Source organism: Eschrichtius robustus, chromosome X, assembly GCF_028021215.1.
Source record: "Eschrichtius robustus isolate mEscRob2 chromosome X, mEscRob2.pri, whole genome shotgun sequence".
Taxonomy (NCBI): Eukaryota; Metazoa; Chordata; class Mammalia; order Artiodactyla; family Eschrichtiidae; genus Eschrichtius; species Eschrichtius robustus.
The window spans coordinates 116,073,065-116,099,163 of NC_090845.1; the positions used below are offsets into that span (position 1 = coordinate 116,073,065).

Consider the following 26,099-nt stretch of genomic DNA (forward strand, 5'->3'; position numbering starts at 1 on the left):
TCCACAGACACACAAAACTAAAGCATTGAAGAGATTAGAGTGCAAGCTCATTTAGGCTCGCCTCAATTTCACTCCTTTTCCATTTCCTTTGGCCTTAAAAAACACATCATTCTCGTTGGGTTTTTCACTGTCATACGGAGTCAAGAAAATAGCAAAGTGATTCAATGGGAAAGTGATTCTCTGCTGAAATAAGCACTACTATATCTATGAATCTTCCCGCTCCCCTTTCCCATCTACTCTCTTTGAAAAAGCACCCAAAAAGCAGCAGGGGAATAAATGACCAATGAAATTTCTGAAATACGTCGGCATCAAAAAGTTGATGACAGACAAAGGAAAAAGTTGCAGAGCATTCATAAAACCTCCAAAATTCAATCTATTTCCTTTTTCCTACCTTCAGGCTTTTCACAAATGAGTACAAAGAGTACTTGACTGAAAGAGAAAAGTAGCATTGTAGAGATTCAAATCCCACCTAAGTCTTGGGAGTTATGAGAGTGAGAGTCTGTCAGAGACAAGACTTCCCAGGCACTTGGTGGTAGAAAACCCCTGTGAAGTGTACTTTTTTATGTTCATGAGGGAAAGCTCTACCATCCATCAGAATAAGAAAAGGACCCCAGGAAGCTGAAAATTACCCTTTGTCAGTCACCAGTATATTAACAGGAACAGTTGTTTGCAGAATGACTTGCTTCTTCAAATACATTAGGAATTATGGGGGGGAAAAAGCTCTCAAATACAGTGGTAACTGGATTACCTTTTCTAAGACATCTCACTGCTCTGCTAGACTATCAAGAGTTAAAAGTTAAATGTTAAATAAAGGCAATGAATAGATGATTTGATTTCTATGAAAAAAATTATTTCATTTTAATGATCCTGTGTTAAATGAAAAATCCTCTTGATTATACTGCCCCACTGAAACATACTTACATATGCATAGACATGGCTTCTCAGAGGAAGTAACAGTAATTTTAGAATTACAAATGACATGTAGTAGGTTGCCTGGTTCCTACAACCATCACGCACCTATTGAGGGCTAGGAACAATCTGAAATGGCTAAAAGTGAGGCAACATGAACATAAACTGAGTATTAGTCAGATATCAGTATACTAATGGCAAATTTCCCACTTTCTTCCTCTTAGAGTTCTGTCTTTATAAAAATGGATATCCTCCAGTATTGTACCATCTATGAATATTGATATATATGCACAAAAAGCATCCTTAAAATCTTGCATAAAACTTTTAATTTAAATTTGGGATGCAGACAAAAAATCTTTTTAAAAAAGTCTTTATTAAACCATTTCCTGAGTTTACTGAAGGCAAAATTAACGAGCCAGCCAAGCACTCCCCCCACTGCAGTCGGCACTGCATCTCTGCTGAACTCTGCTTTCCTTTTTTTAAAATTTATTTTATTGAAGTATAGTTGATTTACACTGTCGTGTTAATTTCTGCTGTACAGCAAAGCGACTCAGTTATACATATGTATACATTCTTTTTCATACTCTTTTCCATTATGGTTTACCACAGGATATTGAATATAGTGCCCTGTGCTGTACAGTAGGACCTCGTTGTTTATCCATCCTACATATAGTTTGCATCTGCTAATCCCAAACTCATGAACTCTGCTTTCTTGACATGCCACATACACATATACAGGGCAATGACTTCGGTGCAAACCAGACACCAAGTCTGAATAGGTAAGAAGCTGGAAGGAGGGCAGAAGAATTTTCTCGCCTATCTGCCTCAAGAAATCTTTCAGGGCTTCCCTGGTGGCGCAGTGGTTGAGAATCTGCCTGCCAATGCAGGGGACACGGGTTCGAGCCCTGGTCTGGGAAGATCCCACATGCCGCAGAGCAACTGGGCCCGTGAGCCACAACTACTGAGCCTGCGCATCTGGAATCTGTGCTCCGCAACAAGAGAGGCCGCGATAGTGAGAGGCCCGCGCACCGCGATGAAGAGTGGCCCCCGCTTGCTGCAACTAGAGAAAGCCCTCACACAGAAACGAAGACCCAACACAGCCATAAATAAATAAATAAATACTTAAAAAAAAAAAAAGAAATCTTTCAAATGGTGACCTCCAAAAGATGAAGGGAGGAATAGGCTCAACAATCACACCATTGTTCTCTGCAACAGCCCAATAAGATAACCTGATTACCAGAATGGGAACATTTAGGGCTGAACCGGATTGTAAGGAACATCGGCTCACCTTTATCTTACAGAGAAAAGTGAAGGCCAAATTGATGAGGTGGCTTGTCCTAATTAACAAGCAGCTCAGTAAGGACAGAAGCCAAGTTTGCAGACTCTCACTACCCAATATGGATTTTCAGTTCAAATGACTCTTTCTCTGTAAAGATCTTCCTGAACCCCTCTCCCCACCCCACCCCCACTTCCCTCTCCCTCGTTCGTGTCTCCAGCCGCATCTTGTACTCCCTTCTATCGTAGCACTTATCACTGTGTACATTGATACATAGTTTGCATGCCTATCTCCCCATTCCACTTTGAGTTTGTCTAAAGGCAGGACTATATCTTCCTCATCTTTGAACCTCCAGGGCTGTTTCTGTGCCTGGTGAAGAGTGACCACTCCATAAAAGTTTGCTGAATGAATGAATAAACTTTGTGAGAATAATTTTATAGGGCATCACACTAAGTCGGCCTTAGAGGCCTAATTGCTTCTCTTGCCATTTCCTTTCCTAAGTTCTTTCTTCTTCCTCCAAGAAGAGAACAAGAGGCAACACATGACTGAGGCTGTGCCTGGTTTTCCGTTGCAAGTGAACCGTTATTCTATTCAGCTCCAGAAAATAGCTAATTCGTAACAATTTTTTATCTATGAATACATACTCTGGGGTGTGTGTGACCATCATGGCTGAAAAATCCTGGTAATTCAGTATAACTGAATCAGAAATGTTAGGAAGCCATGAGGCACAGACACAAACCCTGGTCTAATTCCCAGGGGTCTGTGGTCACAAGAACCCCCAGGATATAGGGGCCCACAGAGCTGAATAAAGGAACCTGCAGCAGATTCATATTTAATCAACACCTGGGCCTGCACAAGGGGAGCACTGCATTTCTAGGGTCAGCTTAGAATAAACTGCCTTCTCCAACTGCTCCGTCCCCACCCTGCATTTCTCTAACCAGCTGCAAGTCAAATTCCCTGAAGCTACTGAGACAAAGGTGGGATACAAGGCTTCAGGATAATCACATCGGGTGGAGCTTTCTTGTGCATCTCTATTGCATATGCTGACTTCTTACAAGAAAAATGTTCCCGCTGTGCTTTAAGACCCATGTTCAGCTGCATTCACATTAAACATTTATTTTCAAATAATCATTAGCTTGACATTTTTTTAAAGAGCAAATAACACCAAAAATCATAGTTGCTGGTCATAGTGAAACCAAGCCTGTCTCCCCAGTAATCCCGGATCTGCTTCCTGCCCACCCCCCAATTTTTCCCCTCTGGTCTAATCAAATACCTTCAACTGCTTGAGAAAAATATTAACTGGGTATCTGTTCAATAATATGCTCCTCAGGAATGTATGATCTCTGTTTACAAAACAGCCAACCAGAATCAAATTAAAACCCAAAGACAACTGAAGCACACTGGTGCCGAGTTACCAAAAGTCAGAAGGCGTTTCCGATGCTAAGGATTCACGGAAGCTGTCTTCAAAGTAGCTGACGGCTGCCAACGTAAAATGTCATTAAAATACAGAAAAAGAGGAAAGAAAAAAAGAATGGCATTGAATTTGTTACTCCAAGAAATCAAATACACAAAATCATGCAACTTCAAGAAGCTACCTACTACATAGGCTTTGTTACGAAACAACATAAAGGGGTCTCTCCCTTGGCCCTTAGGCAGTCAAACCTCTGGCTCTCAGGGTTCCCGCGGCTTCCTCTTCCGGGCACCCCATCCAGTCACTAAGCACAGCGATTTGGAACCAGGACAAAAAGGATGCCGGCTGCTTGCACCCTTTCTTCCCAGCTAGGGCTTCTGCCTGGGATCCTATCTAGGGTTGCCAGATTTATCAAATGAAAACACAGGACTCCCAATCAAGTTTGAATTTCAAATGAACAAGGACTAATTTTTTAGGATAAGTATGCCCCATACAAAATATTATCTGGCAACCCTCTCCCTATCTATTCTCCATCCTTGTGAGTTGAGCTAAATAAAGTCAAATCCTCAAAAACCCATTTTTCCTCCCTTTACCTTAAGGTCAGAAGCAGCCCCCTCTACGGAATCAGCCCAGGCTCTACTAGGCCTTCAGCTGCCCGGAGCAAAGCAGAAGACACTCTCAGCGCCAACTTACCTGACCAGCTGCAAGGAATTTAAGGAAGTTGACTGTCCGAGAAAGCAATTTTTTATTCCCTGGCTCCTCCCACCAAAAGCTTCGCACGGCTCCCTACGCAGTCAGCCCGTCCGCTTTCCCAACCATCGTGTGTGGCGCAACAGAATATTCAAATAACTTTGATGGCTGTCTGCTGGAGCTCCTCCTCTAAACTGGGATCGGGGGAGGGCGTGGTGAGTGACCACCATGCCGAACTCCTGACTCTAAATTTATATACATTCTTTGAACATATGAATTATTACAGGAAGATGAGGCTTTCATGTTTTTAAGGTTTTTGTTAGTGGGGGGAGGGAGAGGAGGGCAGGTTAACTTTAATTTCTTCAGTCCTGTCGGTGGCATACTCAAATTCAAGCAAAAGTCATCCATTAAAGCCCAGGAAAACATCTGCTTAAGTATTATGTTTCTACATGCACACATAAGATCGATGCAGATACATATTCAAAACCTGCAAAAAATGGCATGAATAGCCATTATTTGCGTAGATGTCTTTTTCAGTCAACCCTTGATTACTCATATTAAAAGAGAGGGAGATGTAGAGGGGCATGGTTAATTCTAATGAACAAAATAATATATTCAGCAAAAATGGCAATGCATAACAGCCCCACATGACAGAACAGGTATATCACAAAAGTGGCAATGGTGAACATTTAGGAATCAGTTACTAGACACAATCCTGAATTTATTTTTTATTAAGATTGCAGTCTCCTTTGTTGGAATTATCAAAGAGTCAGAATTAGTAAGGTCAGAGAGAATGAAATTGTACTTCACTGGGGAAGCTTATATGTTATAGACAACATGTCATAGAAACATTAAATAGTAAAGCTGGAAAGGCTCCTAGAGATCCTTCAGTCTGTGTACCACAGACCGCTATTCCCAAGACAGGAGCCTCAGAAACTGAGCTTCCTGGTGAAACGCTTGTAAGGAATGGCACACTCTGTTCCCCTCTTGGAGATTAACAGCCCACCGGAGCATAGTAAAGGTTCCCTCTCACGTGTCCTAGAGTAAAGAAACCTGCTGACTTTTGTTAACTGAAACACAGTTCAATCGCAGAAACCATGCCTCTTTTTTTTTTTCTCCATAAGATACCTTTTAACATATCTCGTTAGAGAATCCTTATGAAAATACTGACTTAATTCAACTCCCTCCTACTAAAGCTCAAAGCAAGCCCCATGGCACACAGTGAACTCCAAGGAACTGGATTGTCCGTTGAAATGACATTGAACATTCCTGCCCATACTTGATCTCCGCACAGCTAACAAGATGTAGATTTTTCCTATGATGGCTACAAAGAAAGATCCCACAGGCAGCTTCCCAGCGCTCCTTGCCAAAGTTGTAAGTTCTGCCAGAGCTTTCCAAATGGCTGCCGGGGCTTTCTTCTTTTGTTTGAATGCTTCAGTCAGGTAACTTCTGAAATCACAACTTCAAGCCTTCTCTGCCTAACTGGCTTTCCTACACTGTGACTTCTATCCCTTGAAACCATGCCAGTTACCTTAGGTTTTCCATGACTTAAGGGTCTCAAGTGAGTTTTAACGGCACTAAAACTTGGGAAGTAGGAATGTATTTGGCAATCCCTCCAATTCCTAAGGGTCTTAGTTGTGTACTAAACTTAAACCTTGCGGTTTCCACTTGGCAAAGTTAAATTTCCTGTCTCCAAGTAAAAAGAACGTTTCAAAGAAGAATTAAATGTAGACAAATATCTTGCAAACTTAAGGGGAGTCAAAGGTGAGAAAGGCACTGATTATTGTTCAGATGTAAACAATTTACCTTTGCAACGGCTCAGTATGCTGCTAAGAATAAATTAAATAATTATCTCTAGAGCCAGCCATGTATCCCTCCACCCAGAGGTTATATAAAGGGCAGATACAGTTATTGATTTACCTCTGCATTTTTGAAATTAGAGGCACAGAGATAAAAATCAGTCCTTTTTTTTTTTTTTTTTTGCTAGACATAAGTTTTCTTTCAGATAAAGAAACTTAAAAGCATGATACCAAATGGTTGTTTACCGGGTCTTGCTAAATTCCTAAGTAGAAATCATGTTTCAAACGCCAGAGCCAAATGTATCCACTTTAAGCATTTTTCTCACAATCCTACCCAACTACCAAACTAATACCAAATACGCAATTTCCAAGCAGAAAGGTTTACTTGGTGACATGGACTGCATTAAAATGCTTTGAGGCATGGACTAGCTCTACATTTTGTTAATGATAAATATATTTTTATCACCAGAAGCCTTACTGAAACCATTATGCTAACTTGTTATTAAAACTGTAGGCATTTTAGAGTATCAGACAAATCTCCAAAGAAAACTCCAAACTCCAAATGCACTGTGTATTTAAATAAAGTGGGTTTTTTTCTTTTAGCCAAGTGATTCTTTATTAGGCCAAGTTGCTGTTTGTTTTTGTTCTGACATAAAAGCAAGCAATTTATTGATATAAATTCTTTCTCTTTTAAAAATAAAGATCTATTTAGCCTGGCCTGAATATCTACCAAATATATTAAGTTTCATCCAAAATGTATTTCAGAGATGTGAACAGAACCGACAATGTTCTAGATGAAACTACCGAGACTACTTTTTAAAAAATATGTTTAAAAATGATCCTCTCTCAGTCTTACTTAGTAAATATAGCAACCTTGTTAAACTCACCTTCTGCTTTCAGTGAGCAGTTAATATTTGATGATGATGAAACTGTTCCTGGTATTTAAAGAACTAAACAAGGCCATCCACAAACAATGTAACTAGAAATGGGGTTGTTTAAAGAAGATAAAATGATAAATGGAAGTTTTACGTTTTAAAATAAATCAATCCCTCAACCATAAATGTCTCATATCTCTACAGAGAAGAAGTTGAAATATGACCCCTGCCAAAGAATGCCTATCTCCAAATCTAAAACAAAGTAAAGCAAAGGACAGTGAAAGTTAATTAGTTTTAAAAATCTATTAATTGTTCTCCGCAAGTCAGTTTAAGCAGCTAGAAGAGTTGGTGGGCGAACAGTGCACTTGTAAGGATGCAGTGTTTCTTAAAACCATAAACCCTCTATATTAAGCACAACAAGGTTTCTAAGGTCTAGTCACTGCCTTTTAATTAGTGGAATCCTTATTCTGGTGAGGGGAAAAAATAGGAAAAATAAAACAAATCCCTAGCTTCATTGTGCCTTCCCTGAAAATCAGAATAAAATTAGAAAACTTCAGAAAACATGTCTTTCTGAAAAAAAAAAAAAGAGCCCAGTTTATGTGTCTCTTATACAAAGTAAATCAAATTCCGTTCTAGAAAAATATTTGATCAAGTGATACAGCGAAATAAACTAGGCCATGTAAAACATCAGTGTGCCAATATTTCACAGTTATTTTTCTACTAAAGATAACTGGAGCATTTAACTGGTTTTGTTTTGTTTCATGTTTTACAGACTCTAGTATATAAGGTCAAATGACCCTTCAGATGTGAACTAATTCTGACCATTTATGAGTGGGCTACAGAATAATTGTATCTACAGGTTTAGCTCATGTAACTTGGCATGTGATGATTGTTGACACACATTTAGAGACCACGTTGAGGCCCTTGTAAAATTATATTTTCCATTAATATCATGAAAGTAGTCATAATGACACAACTCATTTGAGGGATTTATTGAACGCTGTGGTCAGGTTTGCATTTTTTTTCACACCATGACCACCTGAATAATAATAACAACTGACTTTATAGTAAGTATATTTACCATGTGCCAGACACTGGTCAAAGTGCTTTACACGCATTACCTCATATAGTCTTCACAATATAACCCTAGGAAGTCAGTGGTTTACTGAAGAACTGAGGCACAGAGAGGTGAAGAAACACGCTCAAGGTAACAGAACAAATGTCGCAGAGCTGTGATTTGAACCCAGGTGGTCTGAGTCTGCAGCTCACATTCCTAACCAGTACACTAATGCCTCACAACACCATGGTGTACTAAACTGAGGAATGAGCTCGTTCAAATATTTCTAATTGTTGGGTCACTATTTTCCTTCTAAGATTATAATAAAGATTGCATACCAACTAGCCGTTAGGTATGTCCAGAAACTATTTAATAGATAAATGTATGCCAAGTGGGCTGTTTTGTTAAGTACCTGGGGATCTTAGGTGACTTGAAAACGAATAAGACAAGATAACCGAGTGTCCAATGTTTTTTACACCACATCCACCTGAATAACTTTACTGTGTATTTACCATGTGCTGGGCACTGTTCAAAGTGCTTTAAACGGATTATGAAGTCTTTCATCCTAACCAAAGCGGAACAATTAGTACATATATCTCATCTCTTAGCACAGCTTTTTAGCAAATGTCTGCATGATAGAATTTTGCCAGTTGGTCTGGGAGAAGCAGTGCCCTGGAATCAGGAGTCGGGTTATGAGAGCTTAAGCACAAATGACCATGGCCTGACAAAAGTAACAGTCCTGCAAAACCCCATGGACATACAGAACAGATGGAAGTGGGGCTCAATGAAAGGGTTGGTTGTGTGCCTTTTGTGACTATTATTATTACCACTCTAAAAGAAGAATCTTAAAAAAAAAAAAAAAAAAACCACCACGGCAGTGCCATTTAGAAGCAGGTTTACTCAGACCATAAATGTCTGGGTGCTGTAGGTTCAACACTATGACAAAGCAGAGAAAATCCCAAACAATGACAAAAGATCAACCTTATCACAAAGAAGTACAAAGTGCTCTTCTGAAGCATTTCATTCCACACAGAACACAGACAAATAAGAATTCACACACACCACACATACCACTTCACAGAAGACTACGCCACCAAAAGCTCAGTTTTAGTGGGGATTTGACTTAAATGATCAGAGAATGTATAAACTTTGAGATGGTGCAACATGGGGTGATGATTTGTGGGCCTGGGAACTAGGATTTGACTTTTTCAATGCTTCAACTCTGCCTGTGAGCAAGAGTTATGTTTATTTATTTTCTTTTCTATATTGTCAATTTATTTTTGGTTAAGTAAACATTATTCACAAAATAAGACGAAAGACTTCAAATGCAAATCAACATGTAAATGTATCAGGTAAACATATAAACATGATGTAAACATAACAATTCTATTCACTCTAACTTAGCATTCAGGTTTTTCCACAGCTTTTAAAAGACAAAATATTCTAGGTATTTGCTGATGATGTAGTAGGGAACCTAGATCTCATATAAGTGACTAGACAATTGAACGTGTAGAATCCAAAAGGGTACTTATACTTTTAAAGACAATTTGATGGGGAAAATAATAATGATAAATAAATCCAATGTTGAAATGAATCAGCTGTTTGGAATCAGGTTGCAGGCAGTTCATACTCTTGACTTCTAACACACTTATTCCGAGACAAAGCAGGAATAAATCTAAATTTTTAATATGAATGCAGTATTTTACTAAATATGAATGCAGTACTTTTTTTTAAAGAAATTCACGTTCTTTTATTTATTTATTTATTTATTTATGACTGTGTTGAGTCTTCGTTTCTGTGCGAGGGCTTTCTCTAGTTGCGGCAAGTGGGGACCACTCTTCATCGCGGTGCGCGGGCCTCTCTCCATCGCGGCCTCTCTTGTTGCGGAGCACAGGCTCCAGACGCGCAGGCTCAGTAATTGTGGCTCACGGGCCCAGTTGCTCCGTGGCATGTGGGATCTTCCCAGACCAGGGCTCGAACCCGTGTCCCCTGCATTGGCAGGCAGATTCTCCACCACTGCGCCACCAGGGAAGCCCGAATGCAGTACTTTATTAGGAAGAGGGCTAAACTGGGATTTAAGTGTCCTGGATTCTAATTACCTTTAGATCATGGCTAAATTATTTTCCAATTCTGTTAATCAGTTTTTCTAGGAATAATTCCTGCCCCTACATACTTCATAAGTACTTTGAAAGAATAAAGGGAAAAAGAGAAATTTAGTATGCTTTGGAAGTAAAATCAGTAAAAAAAATATTTATTTTCTTTATTAGTTAGTTAGAACTAAAATTGTTGCTGTGAATTAAGTATAAAAACTTCAATAGATTACAAAGTATGTTTTACCATTTTACCTCCCCACAGAAGATAATGCATTATTATATGAGGCATCCTTGATTTTGTGAGTAATAAGATTATCATGTGCCTAGAGAGGGAATTTATATACAATGTTAGAAAACCAAGGACGCTTCTCTTCTTAGAACCAGATATTGTTACAGTTGCTGCTCCCACAGCTCAGTGGTAACAGTAGGTGAAAGAGCAGAGGATAAAGAAGCAGATCCAAGCTTTAATCTTATCCTTGCAAATAACTGAAAAGAGAAAGGAATTATTGCTCCCTTTACAACTGGCAATAAGCCAGTGCCTACTTAGAAGACCAGTTTATCTAGTCAAGAGGCACTTCTCTACCATCACAAGCTTACTTTAAGATCTCACATAATGAAAATTCACTTTAGAATCATAATGAATAAAACATTCAAAGTAATCTCTATCATATGAAAAAGTTGGAAGCGTCACGTTTTTCGGTTGGTACTTTTTATATTTTAATTTTGCCAAAACTGCTGTTATATTTTATTTATAACACATATTAAAAGGATATAAAGAAATCAAGCAAGTCATTTTTTTCCTGGTAAGTTAGGAGGATAAAGTAAAACAAGCTTTAGGCTATAAGAGAAGATGTTAATGGTGCTTAAAATACTAACAAGTAATTAATTATAGCAAAGGGATTTTGACTATTATTTATATACGTTGGTAAAATAATAAAAATGAATCTCATTATAAAACTGTTTCTAAATATTTGAAGTTTTTCATTTTTCTTATTTTTCATCTCAACAGGCGCAACTGCTTAGAAGCCAAGATTGACTCATATAAATGTGAAACACGTTGGAACATATATACTTATATATTGAATATTCTTATTATACTGAATATATATTTCTATTGTAAAGAACTAATAATAAATATATATTATATATGTTATATACATATATAAGCCCTTTTTGTCCCCACACTTGCTGCATATAAAACTTTGAAAGTCCACTTGTGGCAGCTAGCGACACCTACAATAGACCTTTTGGGGTATAAAAAAGTCACTAGTCCTTCCAAAGGGCTACAAGAGACAAATGATTAAAATAATCTTTTTCTTCTTGGTTTCATACATTTACACACCAATGTTATTCTTGCCCAGCTACCTGTGATGAGATGTGCCATGGGAAGTTTCTATGTGCTCCACAAAAATAGGGTTCTGTGGCAAAAGAATTTTGAGAAATGTTGAGTTGTAACAGAAGTAAACTGCTCTTTTCGTGCAGTACGTCTCAGAGCCTTATCTCAGCTAATAAGCACTGTGGTGCTCCCTAGGGAGAGAAATATAATAAGTTTCCCAAAGATATATAAGTCTTCCAGAACAGATGTCATTTTCTTTCCACCAGATCTGAGTATAAACAATAAGCCAAGAATGACACCATTTGAACAAAAGTGGAAAAAAAGGAAAAAGCATTGAGGGAGTAATACAGAGTGCTGAGAATTCTGAAACTGAGAAACATTATCTTTAGTTGATACTCTCTTGGACTGTTAGGGTTTTCTCTAAACCAGTGGTCCTCAAACTTGAGTGTTCATCAGAATCACCAGGAGGGCTTTTTAAAACACAGACTGTCAGATCCACCTTCAAAGTTTCTGACTCAGCAGTTCTGGGTGGGGCCCAAGAATTTACATTTCTAACAAGTTCCCAGGTGAAGCTGGTGCTGCTAGTCAGCCAACAACACTTTCCCAACACTGTGGGAACGCTGTCTTATCGAACAATAGATTTAGCTATTTACTAAGCATTTTCTTATGTCGCTGATAATCAGTTTCTAAAAGGTCATATCGACGGGATTTTGATAACTTAATTCCACATCTCTGACCTCAGTAATGATGTTAGCAGTCGTATAAAAGAAGGCCAGTCCAGGTCGCACAAAAAAAGGATTGGACCTCTCAAGATTCTATTCTACTACTCCTAGGAAACACATTCATTTTCTGTTTACAAAGTAGTGCTATTAGTTATAAAGGTAAGTATATAAGAGCTCCGTATTACATGTTGCCTACATTTGCTCTACAAATCTCCCCAGAGTGTTTTTCAAAATGTTTGCTACGTACCCAAATTTAAGCAGATAAAGGATTTTCTAGTAAACTCTCCTCGGCTCTCCAATAAATTAATACCTTTACTCACTGCAGAAACCACACTCATTTGAAAGTACTACCTCTTCTCCTCACCCCCAAAAAAGACATCTGGATAAAAGACAAGCTCAAAGGAGGGAAATACTTTTCACATCAAATAAGCAAACAACCCAATGTTGACCACAGCATTTCAACATGGATAACCAAAAGGTGAAGTATTGATAGACTCCCAAACCTCAAAGCAAGCACCAAATACAAAGTTCATCCGTTGTACCCTGCAGTGATGCAGTAAGGAAACAGGACATCCCATACAACACTTTGTCCTTTTCATTGTGAAGAAAATAAATACCTGGCTAAGGAGTTCCAAGTATTTGTTATCCTTTCCTTTCCGATTAAGAATAGTCTCAGCAGTACTCGGTTTACTTCTGAGTATCACTGGCAGCCTATTTAAATCTGAAGCCCCCAGTTTGCAATACCATAATGCTTGCAATACATTGACACGTCTAAATGAAAAACACTCAAATAGCTTAATAAGCTGTAAATAAGAAATTCAGAGATAGAATTAGCCCCTTCCCTTGCCCTCTCACTAGTTATACAACTACATTCTTCCAAAAGGGCTTGGAAACAACTTACAAGAAAGACACACTTCCAAAAACACCATTGTCATGGGCCTAAAGAGTAAGAGTGATATAATGGGGAAGGTGGTGATAATTACATCAAAAACTTCAAAAATCTCGATAAGGTTCATCGCTTCAGCTGGGCCCTAAATGGAGCTCTGAGCTTTCTGGCAACCATTGTAAAGAGGAAAATGTATTGAACTGCATTGTTCTTATTGCTTGATAAAAGAAAGTACACTGGTTAATAAGCACCTCTCTGTAAAAAAGACTGCTGGATACTATGGAAGACAATGAATAGCACAGGGAACCTGCCCACAAGGCGTTTGCCTATCTTATCTCTTCTGCAACTGCAGAGACCTGAGGAGTGTTGCTGAGAGGGGCTCTAGCACTTGACATTATGGGACAAAAATCAAAGGAAAACAGTGGGGTAGAAATCAAAGGTGACTAAACTAGGGGTCTAGAGGTGCTATTGAGGAGGAGGAGAAATTTGATGGGGAGAATGAGACGTCTCTGAGCCATAATTAATCACAGCTCTTCATTTTTGCTTCAAGGAAAGCCAAGGAGTTTATAATGTGTGATAAAAATGGCACAAATAACTCTCTCTCTGGCAGAGTCTCACTTTCTCTATCACCACCCCCCCCTTCATTAGTATGTTATTTTATTCATTACACTTTCATTCTGGTTTTGCTTCAAATACATTATTATTGGAGCTGAAGTATTTCAGAATGAAAAGCTTTTCTCAAATAGGTGTCTCCGAATTTCTTCTTTTTTCTCTACAATCTCCGGCATGGAAGTAATGTCATTTTTTTCCTTAAGTGTTTCTCTAGTGGAAGAATAGGAGATTTGGGGGAGGAATAGTGAAATATGATTAAATACATTTTATCAGTAATATTTCGTAGATGGAATAAATGTCATGTGCCACCGGAGTGAGGCCTTGAGAATTTGGGAAGAGTGAAAGAGGGTCTTGGTTTTGTCTTAGCTGTCAGTTGCCTATTAAAATATGCAAGTCACAATTATGGATATTATTGTAAACTATTAATGACATCAGCTGAATGCTGCTTAAATACTTAAAACCATTTTAAGTTTCCTTCTGTGTTGAAACATTTTTCTAAAATGGTCCAGGTACTTTTCTTATTTTTGAAGTAGAGTCAGTTGCCCAAACCTGAATCACATCTCGATTACTAAGGATTGCACCCAAGGCCTCAGGATGTCTGTCCTGAAAAACAGAAATCACTATGCCAAATGGAGATGAAGATGGAGAAGGTATAAGAGATTGAGCTGACTGCACAAATACCAAGGTACAGCTCATAAGCCTAGAAACCCTTTTTTAACATTCCATCTTGAAATTAGTTTCCCATTTCTTATTTTCCCATTTCTTTTAAAAAGCAGATTGCTAGGTAAGTTTATTTTAAAATGTCAATGCACAGGCTCTCTCTTTAAGAATTTTTCTTTGCCTTTCTATGCTCAAACTCTTCAGACTTTTTAAATATCACTGTACATTCGAAGCAATCGTTACTGATTAAACTTTAAATATATATTTTTATTGGATTAGGCAGTCACCTTTTACACAAAACCCTTTTCTGCAGATTATGACCTGGTACTTGACTCAGAATGACCTTATTAGTGCTTATCATGCTTCCAAGAATACCTTTATTTGCAAGCTAGCCACTTGCTGTAAAATTCAATTTCAAACATTTTAAGGCAAAAAATGATGCTTGAATATTACTAGATTATCACACTAGTTACTTTAAAATAATATGTAACAGTGGCCATTCAGTAAATTTTTTAAAAATCCACATAGAGGGTAAAAACACTCAAAATGCTAAATTTGGAGAGTATCCAAGGCGTTTGGCCAATGGACATTTCTATAATGCTAAGGGACAGAATTAAATTCACAAAAATCAGCAATCTGTAGGCCATGAAATCTAGGTTAAAATGTGGTTGAGTGAGGAAAGTTGGCACATGGGTGTATACAATTTTCATTCATATTTAGGTAAAAACTGAACTGGGAGTAGAAGTACAGATGCAGGTGGAGAGACGACTAGGCACCTTGCAGGGGAGCCCATATTGGTTCTCCCTCTGCCAAAGCGGTTCAACAAGCTCATGTTTCATTCAGTGAACACTTTTCAAGCTCCCAATATGTACTATGTGTGCTAGGCACAAAAGCTGTGGTGGTGAACAAGACACCGTCTAATGTGAAACCAAAAAAATGTATGACAAATCTTCATTTCAAATTCAATGAAATTGGATATTAAGGTGAACAAAATAGCAGTAGGTGGAAGTAGTATTTCAACCAACCCCCCTCTTACTTAACCATGTTGACTTGAGCATCTCAACTGCATCACTGGCTTCTCCTTCCCACTGCCACCTCCTAATTCAAATTCTTATCATTTCATACCTTCAATATGAAGCTTTCTAAGCTTCAATAGCAGCTTTCTGAGAGGTCCCCCTATGATGAAATGGCTGATGATGCCATTTCTCTACTCAAAATTGTCAGATTCCTCAGAGCTACAAAATCAAGTTCAAGCTCCTCACTTCCCTTTAAGGCTACTCCTCTACCAACACAAGCTCTATGCTTCAGCCAGGCTGACTTAACACTCGACTCCCCAAATCCACACTACAGTTTTTTCCCCTCTGTCTTTGCTTAGGTTATCCTTTCTGCCTGGAATGTCTTCCTGTCTCTCCTTCCAAGAATATCTCACACGGTACCTCTCCCATGACTACTTCTTTAACCACCACAGCTGGATGTAATCCCAGCCCTCCCTCCCCCCTTGGACTCTTTTAGTGGTTCGTTTGTACCTGGCTTACGGCACATAACACAAGCAGCTTCATACTAAAAGGTCAGGCAGGGACCATATCTTCCATAACTTTGCATTCTGTGCCGTACTCAGCCCTGTGCCTAACAAGTAATAGTTTTCAATAAATGTTTGTTGAATGAATCATTTCTCTGGGGAATTGAATGTATATAGATAGAACTCTTAATGGATTTAACAGGACTTTCAGCATTAAATGACCCCTGACATTCACAAAATCCTTGTAGTAAACCACAAGCAATAGTCCTGCAAATTGAGTACTGCTGCTTGCTCTTGTATGAAGAGAAACAGAGGTAGGTAGGATTCTCATGACTTCCTCAAGGCCACACAAGGAGCCTTGGTTAGAGCTGTTATTACAAGTCAGCATTTTCTATGTTTATGCCACTTGCTGATACCATGCTTCACACATCAAGCATTTCCATGGTTACATCTGTTGTTCACCCAAGAAAAAGGCATTTATCAAGACTACCTCTAAGGCCTCTAAGAAAAATAAGACAATATTCCAAAATATATACAATGGAATATTATTCAGCCATGAGAAAGAAGGAAATCCTGCCTTTTTTGGCAATATGCATGTACCTTGAAGGCCAGACACAGAAAGACAAATATTGTACAATTTCACTGATATGAGGAGCCTAAAAAAGCTAAACTCATAGAAACAGAGTAGAATGGAGGTTACCAGGGATTGGGGGTGGGGAAAATGGAGAGATGTGGTCAAAGGGTACAAACTTCCAGTTATAAGGTGAATACGTTATGGCAATCTAAGATACAGCATCGTGACTATAGTGAACAAAACTGTATTATATACTTGACAGTTGCTTAAGAGTGTAAGTCTTAAAATGTTCTTACCACAAAAAGAGCAATTATGTGAGGTGATAGAGGTGTTAACTAACCTTATTGTGGTCATTTCCCAATATATACTTGTATCAAATCATCACGTTGTACACCTTAAACTTACACAATGTTATATGTCAATTAAATCTCACTAAAGCTGGACAAAATCCTTCCTCTAGTGGGGTACTAGCAGAATAAAAATGGACAGTTAAAAATTTTTTTTCAGTTACTTGGAAGTAAGTTAAGATTGAATTTGTTTCTATATAGAATGCTTTCCCGGCTAATAGAAAAAGCGAAATAACCAGGAAATGGAAAAACAAACAAACAAACAAACAAAAAAACTCTAGAGATTATGTTTTTACAAAAGTTGGAAAAAATTTAAGTTCGTTGAATAAAGTATGTGATAACTATAAACATTAACAACAGAAAAACAACTTCTGGGATAGGTATTTAGCAAACGTTTTAAAACCACACAGAGTTCTTAAACATATTCAACCTTCTCAAACGGTTACTTCAGGGTTACTATTTTTTCATAAATAGGATGAACAACAATTTTAAGGCACTATGACAATGTGATCTTAAAACAATGTCATCTTAAAAATATAGTCTCCAAAATGTATTTGGAATGGAATAAGAGATGATTGATACTATAATGCTGCCTACTCAATGTACCTAGACACATATAAAAGATGGGTTAAGAGTTTAAAGTCACAGAGAAAAAGGTTTTCTGTTTGCACTTCTGCATCCTAGAGACAGAAATTAGAACCTTAGTACTATCTAGTTAGCTGGCAAATCATGGCTGACACATAGGATATCTCTTACTTAGTTCAGGAAATTTGTCATATTTAACACATATCACTGTGGACTCTATGTTTTCAAGCTGTTGGATGGTTTTCAGTGCGGAAACTGCCTTCACTGTCCACTGTCTACCCACAAGAACGCGTGTAGGAGCAAAAGGCTAATCTCTTTTCTACAAATTCCCAGCGGGTAAATAAAGATCTGAATTTCAACAACAACAAAAAATATGTCCATTTACAATAGAAAAAAAAAGTCCAATTGAAAGCATACATTGACATGCCTATGACCAAGCAACAGCCGCAAAAACCGATGGATCGTATTGTCACATTTACTTCAGTAAGTAACAGAGTTTGACATGACACTAAGCCATATTATACAAGCTCATCAGGAATAATATTGGAAAAATAATTTACTCCAACTCTAGACAACATGGTTAAGTCCAAAGGGTGGAGATTATTTACAAAACAAAAGGTCGTAGACCAAATGGAATCGTTTACTGACTTTTAAGAAAACAGTATCAAGAAAGACAGGAAAAAGCATGAGTTTAACTTCTCATTACGTCTAGCAGTAAAACTTGATCCTGTGGTGAGAACTGAAGGCACAGAAATAAAAACATTGAAAACCTAAGCAGGGTTGCAAATCTGGATTAGACAGCAACAGCAACAAAAACCATAAATTTAAGAAACCGAAGACTGATTACACAGTGGAGGAAACACAGAAAAAAAAAAAAAATGAAAAGATTATTTAGAGATAATGAGGAAAGAACAGATGGCTAAAATTCCTCTGGAATATATAACCCTGTAGGTCAACAATCAAGTGGCCGGCTGAGATAGAGGAAAACAAGGCAAACTTGGGGACTTTACAATCAGAAACCTAATCTGTAAGGGCAAAAACAGCAGTGAGTAAATGATGTTCTATGAATAAAGTCATGTTCCTAGAAGAACTAATTGCTATTTCCAGATGCACAGAAGTACCTTGTATCCACATTTCACAAAAACGTGAAGTAAAGAAAAAAAACAATATTTATAATGACTTCATATAGCTATGTGACATGAGAGAATTATTATATGATCAAGTAAGATCAGACATCTATTTCCCTAACATGTAAAGAGCTTCTTCCACACAAAAGAGTTGACATATAGTAGACAGTTCTCAAACTTCAGATATTCAGACCTCTCGTACTAAATGGGGTTCCTGTGACAAAGGGTCCATCTTAATGGTACCAAATTGTGGTTGAAGAATACATCCCTGGCCATATCACAAGTCCTTTCTTACCAGGTAGCCAACTGCAGCCTTGGCTGCAAGGGGGAGAGAGAAATGATCTTGAGCTATGCTTCCATAAAGCAACATTTTAAACTCATTGGATTAGATTCCAAATTCTTTTACAAAACTGTATTTGACCCATAACAAGGCTGAGCTGCTACTTCAATGTTTTCAGTTAATCTGTGACAGGTACCTCGCTAGCTGGCCAGGACTTTGTACTAATGAGTATATCTACAACAGCATCAGACATCAAAGAGTTTCATGCAGTGAAGATATACATGATCCACAGCCCGTTACAGTCCCCGATTCTGGCTAGCTAACTCAGCAATGCAGGGTTTGGAGAAAAGGATGGAGGAGGGAGTAGAGACAGCTCCGTGTTCTGACTCTTGGTGATTAAACAAAGCTTAGTATCACTAAGTTAGATAACGTGGTCTAAAAATAAAAACATCCTGCCTCTCTTCCTCCTTCCTTTCAAAATTAATAGCCCAAATGACTGTCAGAGAACTAAATACGAAACTTTAATTAAAGTCTTCATCTAAACACAATGTCATGAAACAATAAATGAGGGAGAGATTAGGAAAGGGAAAGGTGACTTTTCCCCCCTTTTGAAGTAACAGAAAGTGAAGGAGAAACACAAAACGTTGAAAACAGGGCATCCCAATGTCACGTGGGACAGCCTGACATGATAAGCACTGGATACTTTTGGTTTAGTAAAACAATAGCCCAGTGTTTGCTTCGACAGCACATATTCTAAAATTGGAAAGATACAGAGAAGACTAGCATGGCTCCCGCACAAGGATGACACGAAAATTCGTGACGCGTTCCATATTTTTGAGCAGTATGTTTCTTCTCTTAGAATTAAACGAATGCTGCAAAGATCAAAAACAAACAGAACACAATAAGCCCAAATGATGTTTTCTCCATCTCCTTCTTCACCACAGGAAAAAAGACTGAAATGATTAGAAGAACACTGGAGTTCTCAGGATCTTTTGATAACTGCTTATGTGACATTGGACAGGGACTCTCCCTCACTGGACCTCCAGTTTCCTATCTGTAAATGGTAACAATCTGAAATGAATGTTCTACATTCAAAATTTTTGATTTGCTAGGTTTGTGAAGCGCTGTTATGGGTATGAGTGCTTTCTTAACTATTTAAATTATCCAACCCATCTAGTTAGTTGAGGTTAGTCCCAAGACCAGCCACTGCATGGATTTCAGAGTTTTCTCATTACCACACCCAAAGTTTAAAAAAAAGAAGAAAGAAAAATTAAAAGAAACAATAGGACATCCCTGGTGGCACAGTGGTTAAGAATCCGCCTGCCAATGCAGGGGACACAGGTTCAAGCCCTGGTCTGGGAAGATCCCATATGCTGTGAAGCAAATAAGCCCGTGTGCCACAACTACTTAGCTTGCGCTCTAGAGCCCGCGAGCCACAACTACTGAAGCCCGCGCACCTAGAGCCCGTGCTCCACAACAAGAGAAGCCACCGCAATGAGAAGCCCACGCACTGCAACCAAGAGTAGCCCCTGCTCGCCGCAACTAGAGAAAGCCCGCGTGGAGCAACAAAGACCCAATGCAGCCAAAAATTAAATTAATTAGTTAACTAATTAATTAAAAAGATTTTTAAAAAGAAACAATAATACTCCACTGTATTTCTGAGCATCAAAAGACAGGAGATGCATGTGCAAGACTAAGAAAGTTCTTTTTAAAACATTTAACTTTGAAATAATTTTAGACTTACAGAGAAATTACAAAAATAATACAGAGCACCCCTGGAGACCCTTAACTCAGATTCCTGTAATGTCAATAACTTACATACCACACATAGCACAGTTATCAAAACCAGGAAATTATCTTTACTACAATACCATTAAGTAAACTAGAGACCTTATTTGAATTTCACCAATTTTCCCCCTAATGTCCTCTCTCTGCTCCAGTATCCAACCCAGGATCCCACATTGCATTTACTTGTCATGTTTATTTAGTCTCCTCCAATCTGTGACAGTTTCTCAGTCTTTCCTCATCTCTTGGTCCATTTTCTCCTCCCTCCCTTTCTTGATTGACAGTTAGTAGAGAAGTGTGTTACCCATCACTTCTAAGATGGACACTTCCACATTTTGACAGCTTGGATATTGGGATGACCCTTACCATCAATGGTATGTTGAGGTGTTGAATAAATGAAGAAGATATTTATCGATTTTCACAAGAGGAAAACTGATCACTTTACAGCAGAGAAACCCAGCAGACACCATCTTTATCAGGTGATTAAGGTTAACATGAGAGAGGAGATACATCAACATCAAGTACCCTCGAATATGACGCACATCATTTCTATGGTTTTCTTGCCAAAAATGCATGACCTCAGTCAAATCATGAGAATGCATTTGATAAACCCGAATTGAGAGGCATTCTACAAAATAACTGACCAGTACTCATCCAAAGTGTCAGGGTCATGAAAGACAAGGAAAGGCTGAGGAATGGTCACAGATTGGAGGAGACTAAATAAACATGACAAGTAAATGTAATGTGGGGTCCTGGAGCAGAGAAAGGACATTAGAGGGAAAATTGGTGAAATTCAAATAAGGTCTCTAGTTTACTTAATAGTATTGAACTAGAGTTATTTCCTGGTTTTGATAACTGTGCTATGTATGGTATGTAAGTTGTTGACATTACAGGAAGCTGGGTGAAGGGTATGCAGGAACTCCTTGTACTATTTTTGCAACTTTTCTGTAAGCCCAAAATGATTTCAAAATAAAAAGTTTAACAAGTGAGGCTGAGCTATCAATATGTATTTCACTGGGTACTGACTGTAATTCCATTCTTCTTTCAAAAGAGATTTTTGAAATGTCCAAAATAGCATTGACTTTTACCTGTCAAAGATATGTCCTTTTTAAGGTCAATAATAGAAGATAGAGGCCCTTAAGCAAAATGTTATTTTCCTTGAGTCTCAGGATGACAGGTGCTGTCTATGTATCTTTACAGTACAGGCAGACCCCTCTGATCAAGCTCATACATGATTCTAAATCTTGCATAATTCAGCAACCCTTGGGATTATGTTGCTAGGAGTCTTCTGCTCCCGGTAAGTTTTCCCTTAGCAAACAGGGATGAGATAAATATTCACTCAAAAATAATCAAATTTTAAACTGGTGAAAACTTCTGTGACTAGTGATACTAGTGCAGAACATACTGGTAACTCAGGACAAATTGACCTACAAGGATAGATTCACATCCATATGTCTATAAAACCGGTTTCACTTGCCAAAATATTATTATGCTTGCGATCATATGTGATGCTTGAAGACATAGTATGGGGCTGTTTTGTGTGTTTTCCTCACCCAGTTCTCATCTTTTAGGAATGTATATGGGTTGACATGGCTGGCCTCTGACTACACCTGCTGCTAAGGCCCTTGCCAGGAAATTTTTGTTACAAAACTACCCAAGGTGGTGAGTGTGGTGGGCAGATGTGATGGGTGTTGATCTTTCATAATTAAATAATGACAGCATTTATATCCTTCCTAGATAACAAGTGGCAGGTATCACAGTGCTTCAAGTATGGAGGAGAAGGTTTAAGACACATGAAATTGCTGAAGCAGAATACATGAAGATAATATTGGCTATGAAAACAATCACAGATTCTAGGTTGGTATTTTCAGTAATGATCTTTTGTTAAAGTCAAGGGGCAGTCGCTAAAAATACCAACCGAGATCAACTGCAAACTGTAATATCAAGAAATTGGCACAGAATGGGTTAAGCAATACTTTGGAGAGAAAATCCGAAATAAATTGTGCCAAGCCGACTAGGCAATTGAGTCAAAAAACAGCTGCATATCAACATGACGCGAGACTCTTTTACGTAGCTGGAAATTAATCTAGGGGCTGTGCTGTCTAGATCTCTATCTGAAGATGGTGCAAACTTCATCACTGAACACTCAACATTCACAAAGTGATGGGCACAGCACTTCAGCACAATGCACAATTAGCCATCAACCTTGCCCTCCTTATTTTCATAACATTCCCTCATTATGAGGTGAGTATGGGATATTGTTAACTATTGTGCCTATTATGAAGGCAAAGAACCATCACCATCTGGTAGAGTACCTAGCGCTAATGGAATCCTTATAAAAACAACAAAAACAAAAGCAGCTGCCCAAAACTCATCAAGCGATTGCTTCAATTATTTAACCACTCATGGAAGAAGAAACAGTGCACAGATACATTTCAAAAGTGTTTCAATCACAGAAACTCAAAGTGGGTAGCAAATGCTGCAATAACCATCGAGGTATGTTATTTTGTTATTTGTGTATTATAGATATGATAGTAGTACAACCCACGTAGGTAGGTCAACTATTGTCAACTTGGTATAGTTTTCATGCTTATCATGGATAAGGAATAATATAAGAGAACTACAAAGCTTTTATGCAGACGTGGAACTGTGATGCATGTGCTATCTAAATGACTAATTAATTGTTTGAAAGGCACTGTATGTTTGAAATACTAAGATTTTCATTAAAATTTGAGAATGTAAGGATTATGTAAATCATCTTTATCTTGTGCGACTGGTCATCAAGATTTTAACATATCAAAAATTATTTTAAAAACACTGGATGTACTGAGTAGACAGTGTACTTAAATAATTAAGTGGCTTATTACTATTCATTGGCCATTATCTATGTAGTCTCTGAATTAAACATTTTCTAAGCTTTAAAGTGGTAGTGCAGTATGCATTTTGTTAACAATCACGTTTCATATTACTTTTCTTCAAAATGTTTCCATTATGGCGTTCTTTTGCCTTTAAATGGGAGAACTGATCTGAAGTATATCAATGATTAGTAATATCACACATCTCTTTCCGCCAGACACCTGAAAAGACAGAATTTACAAAGCCTGCAAGGAACTCTAATATCTAAGAGTAAGCCATAAAAACAGTGATACTCAGCTTGAAGAACTAACATCACACTCATGGCAACTGGATGTGGGCATGTCCATTTGAAACATGAATGTGTAGTTTTAGATAATAAAACCCTAACTAAATAGAACTGTTTTGAAGAACTCCTAAAATAAGCATTTTAGTTAATGGTAAGAAGATAACTTTTCATTTAATTCACTTTTTTTTTTTTTTTTTTTTTTTTTTTTGGCCACGCTACACGGCTTGCAGGATCTTCCCCGACCAGGGATTGAACCCGGGGCCATGCAGTCAAAGCGCCGAGTCCTAACCACTGGACCGCCAGGGAAGTCCTTAATTCACTTTTATAGTGATACATGGCTTTTCATTTATGTTATCTCATTGGAATCTCCACAATGATCATGGAAGTTAGGTAGAGAAAAATTACCCATGCATTAGAGATGAAGCAACTCAAGCTCTGTCAGATTAAGTAGCTGAAGTCAAAAACAGTAGTGGGGCTGGGACTCTTGAAACAAGATTTGTAAAGTGACTAGTGCAGTGCTGGACCCTCTATATGAACTGGCTGAAAGACATCTCCTTTTTTCCCCCCTGAACTAGTCCAGTGCTCTTTTCCATTTAAGGCACTGCACAGTCCTTGATTTAAATAATACACAGAAGATTTAAATAATACATAAAATAATTGTAGATGAAACTTGAATGAAAATGAAATGAAGAAAACAGAATAAGCCCTTTAGTCATAATATCTGCTACAAAAAAGAGCAATTCAGACATTTTCAACGTTAGGAATTGCCATTATCTTTATAACTAGTTCCCATTCTTGAACTGGAATGGTCTGCAACAAAAACTAGCAACCACGAAATAAGCAAAAGTAACTACTTAAGTAGGATATCATGATAAAATGTTTTCTGAATAAATGATCACACAAAGGAATACATCTCTATTAGCCAATGCAGCCATAAATAAAAATGTTAATGAGCTAAAATTGGTCATGATGAGGATAAAACAATATCAAGAAATTGAAACGGTTATTAAGCTTAATTCATTTTAACATATTTTGAAAAAAAATCTAAAATGAATCATAGCAAATCTTACTAATTAAACCAGGAATCTATTACCATTTTTTACTCCTATGCTTTAATGTGTACATGTTTATGCTTAATTTAAGGATAACCATGGATAAAACATGAAAATCAGTGCATTTTTCATTCTGCAATCATATATGTTCTATTCTACATAATACCTCACCTGTCCTCATATTTTGTTTATACTCATGTACATAATATTCAGGTTTGATGACCTTGGCAATAGAACTTTCCTTATAAAATGTGCTCACAAATATGAAATTGGTCAATCAGTTGCTCAGGAAGAAAATTACGTGAACCTAGTTTTGTAGCAATATGTTTAAAGTTAAAGGTTCAAAATATACTTTAACTAAGAAAATTCAAAATGCCATCATTTTCCTCCTGGATGGTGAGATTTTCACCTTATACTTTCTCTATCTGACTTCATTTATCCTCTGATCAGTCCCTGCCAAGTGTATTTTGATAACATAGATAATAAGCTATATTTCAGTAAAGGACTTCTCTAAGTTATCTGAGGACTATGACCACTGTATTAAAATCTAAATAATATACACAGACGTAAAGTACAGCAAGGCTACAATTTCTCACTCCTACAAAAATTCTTGAATTTTTTTTTTCTTTAAGTCTATCTATCTCGGTCGGTGAGCTTTGATGGGTGAGCTTTAGTCTGGCTTAGTTCTACAAAGTCTACATCCTGTCTTAAAAAACAAACAAACTTACTCCTTTCATGCTATAATTAACTTGACTAATTTCAAGGCACAACATATTTCAAAAAAAAAACCATAGAAATCAACAAGTTTCAATTAAAAATGATGTGCATTTAGATGAGACTCACCTTTAAAGAATCAAAACAAGCCATCACACGACCATTTTCCACATGGCAAACTCTTGGCGGATGGGCAAACTTGCAATCTGCATCAGCTCGAGAGCAGGTTCCTCTCTGAAATTCTCTACAGACTTCCAAAGTCAGCCACTTGGTATCACGAACCAGGGCAACATTGACAGCCGTCATATTGAAAGCAAAGTTAAAATCAAGTGCTCCCTCTCTACAACACTATTACTGCTGTTGTTGAAAGGTTAAAAATAAATTCAAGCTAAATGTGAAGAGATAACTGGTTGCTTTGGTGAAATGTTTCTTTGTTAGCACTTAAGTTTTCATTTAAGTCAAATTTGGTCTAGTCAAACAAAAAGCCCACTATAAAATAAAAATCGTATCAGAATAACTAAAAATCAGAGACCAACTCCTAAGAAGGCAGCCATCAAGGTTAAGATATTGAGTGCTTTATTTTTTTCCTCTGCTGAAGTTACTTCAAATAACTGGCAGAGTTTCAAAAGGATTCTGTGCTCTCCAGTT

The 26,099-nt window shown here is 37.7% G+C and overlaps 1 protein-coding gene and 1 non-coding gene across 5 annotated transcripts in view; one reads left to right on the forward strand and one right to left on the reverse strand.

The window, feature by feature from the left end:
* Positions 1-25,871, reverse strand: part of MBNL3 (muscleblind like splicing regulator 3) — a 57,672-nt gene extending 31,801 nt beyond the window's left edge. For 3 of the 4 annotated variants that reach the window (XR_011072273.1, XM_068533413.1, XM_068533412.1), the window contains exon 1: positions 25,581-25,871. Coding sequence is in view for 2 of the 4 variants with exons in the window: in XM_068533413.1 (XP_068389514.1) it covers positions 25,581-25,757 (177 nt within the window). In the remaining 2 variants the exon portion in view is untranslated. Of the gene's footprint in view, positions 1-3,600; positions 3,668-25,580 lie in introns of those variants that run through there. The other variant, XM_068533414.1, reaches the window with a different exon arrangement.
* Positions 19,488-19,594, forward strand: LOC137757578 (U6 spliceosomal RNA). Its single transcript, XR_011072417.1, has one exon. It is a non-coding gene; the product is annotated as a U6 spliceosomal RNA (small nuclear RNA).
* Positions 25,872-26,099: the final 228 nt, after the last annotated feature.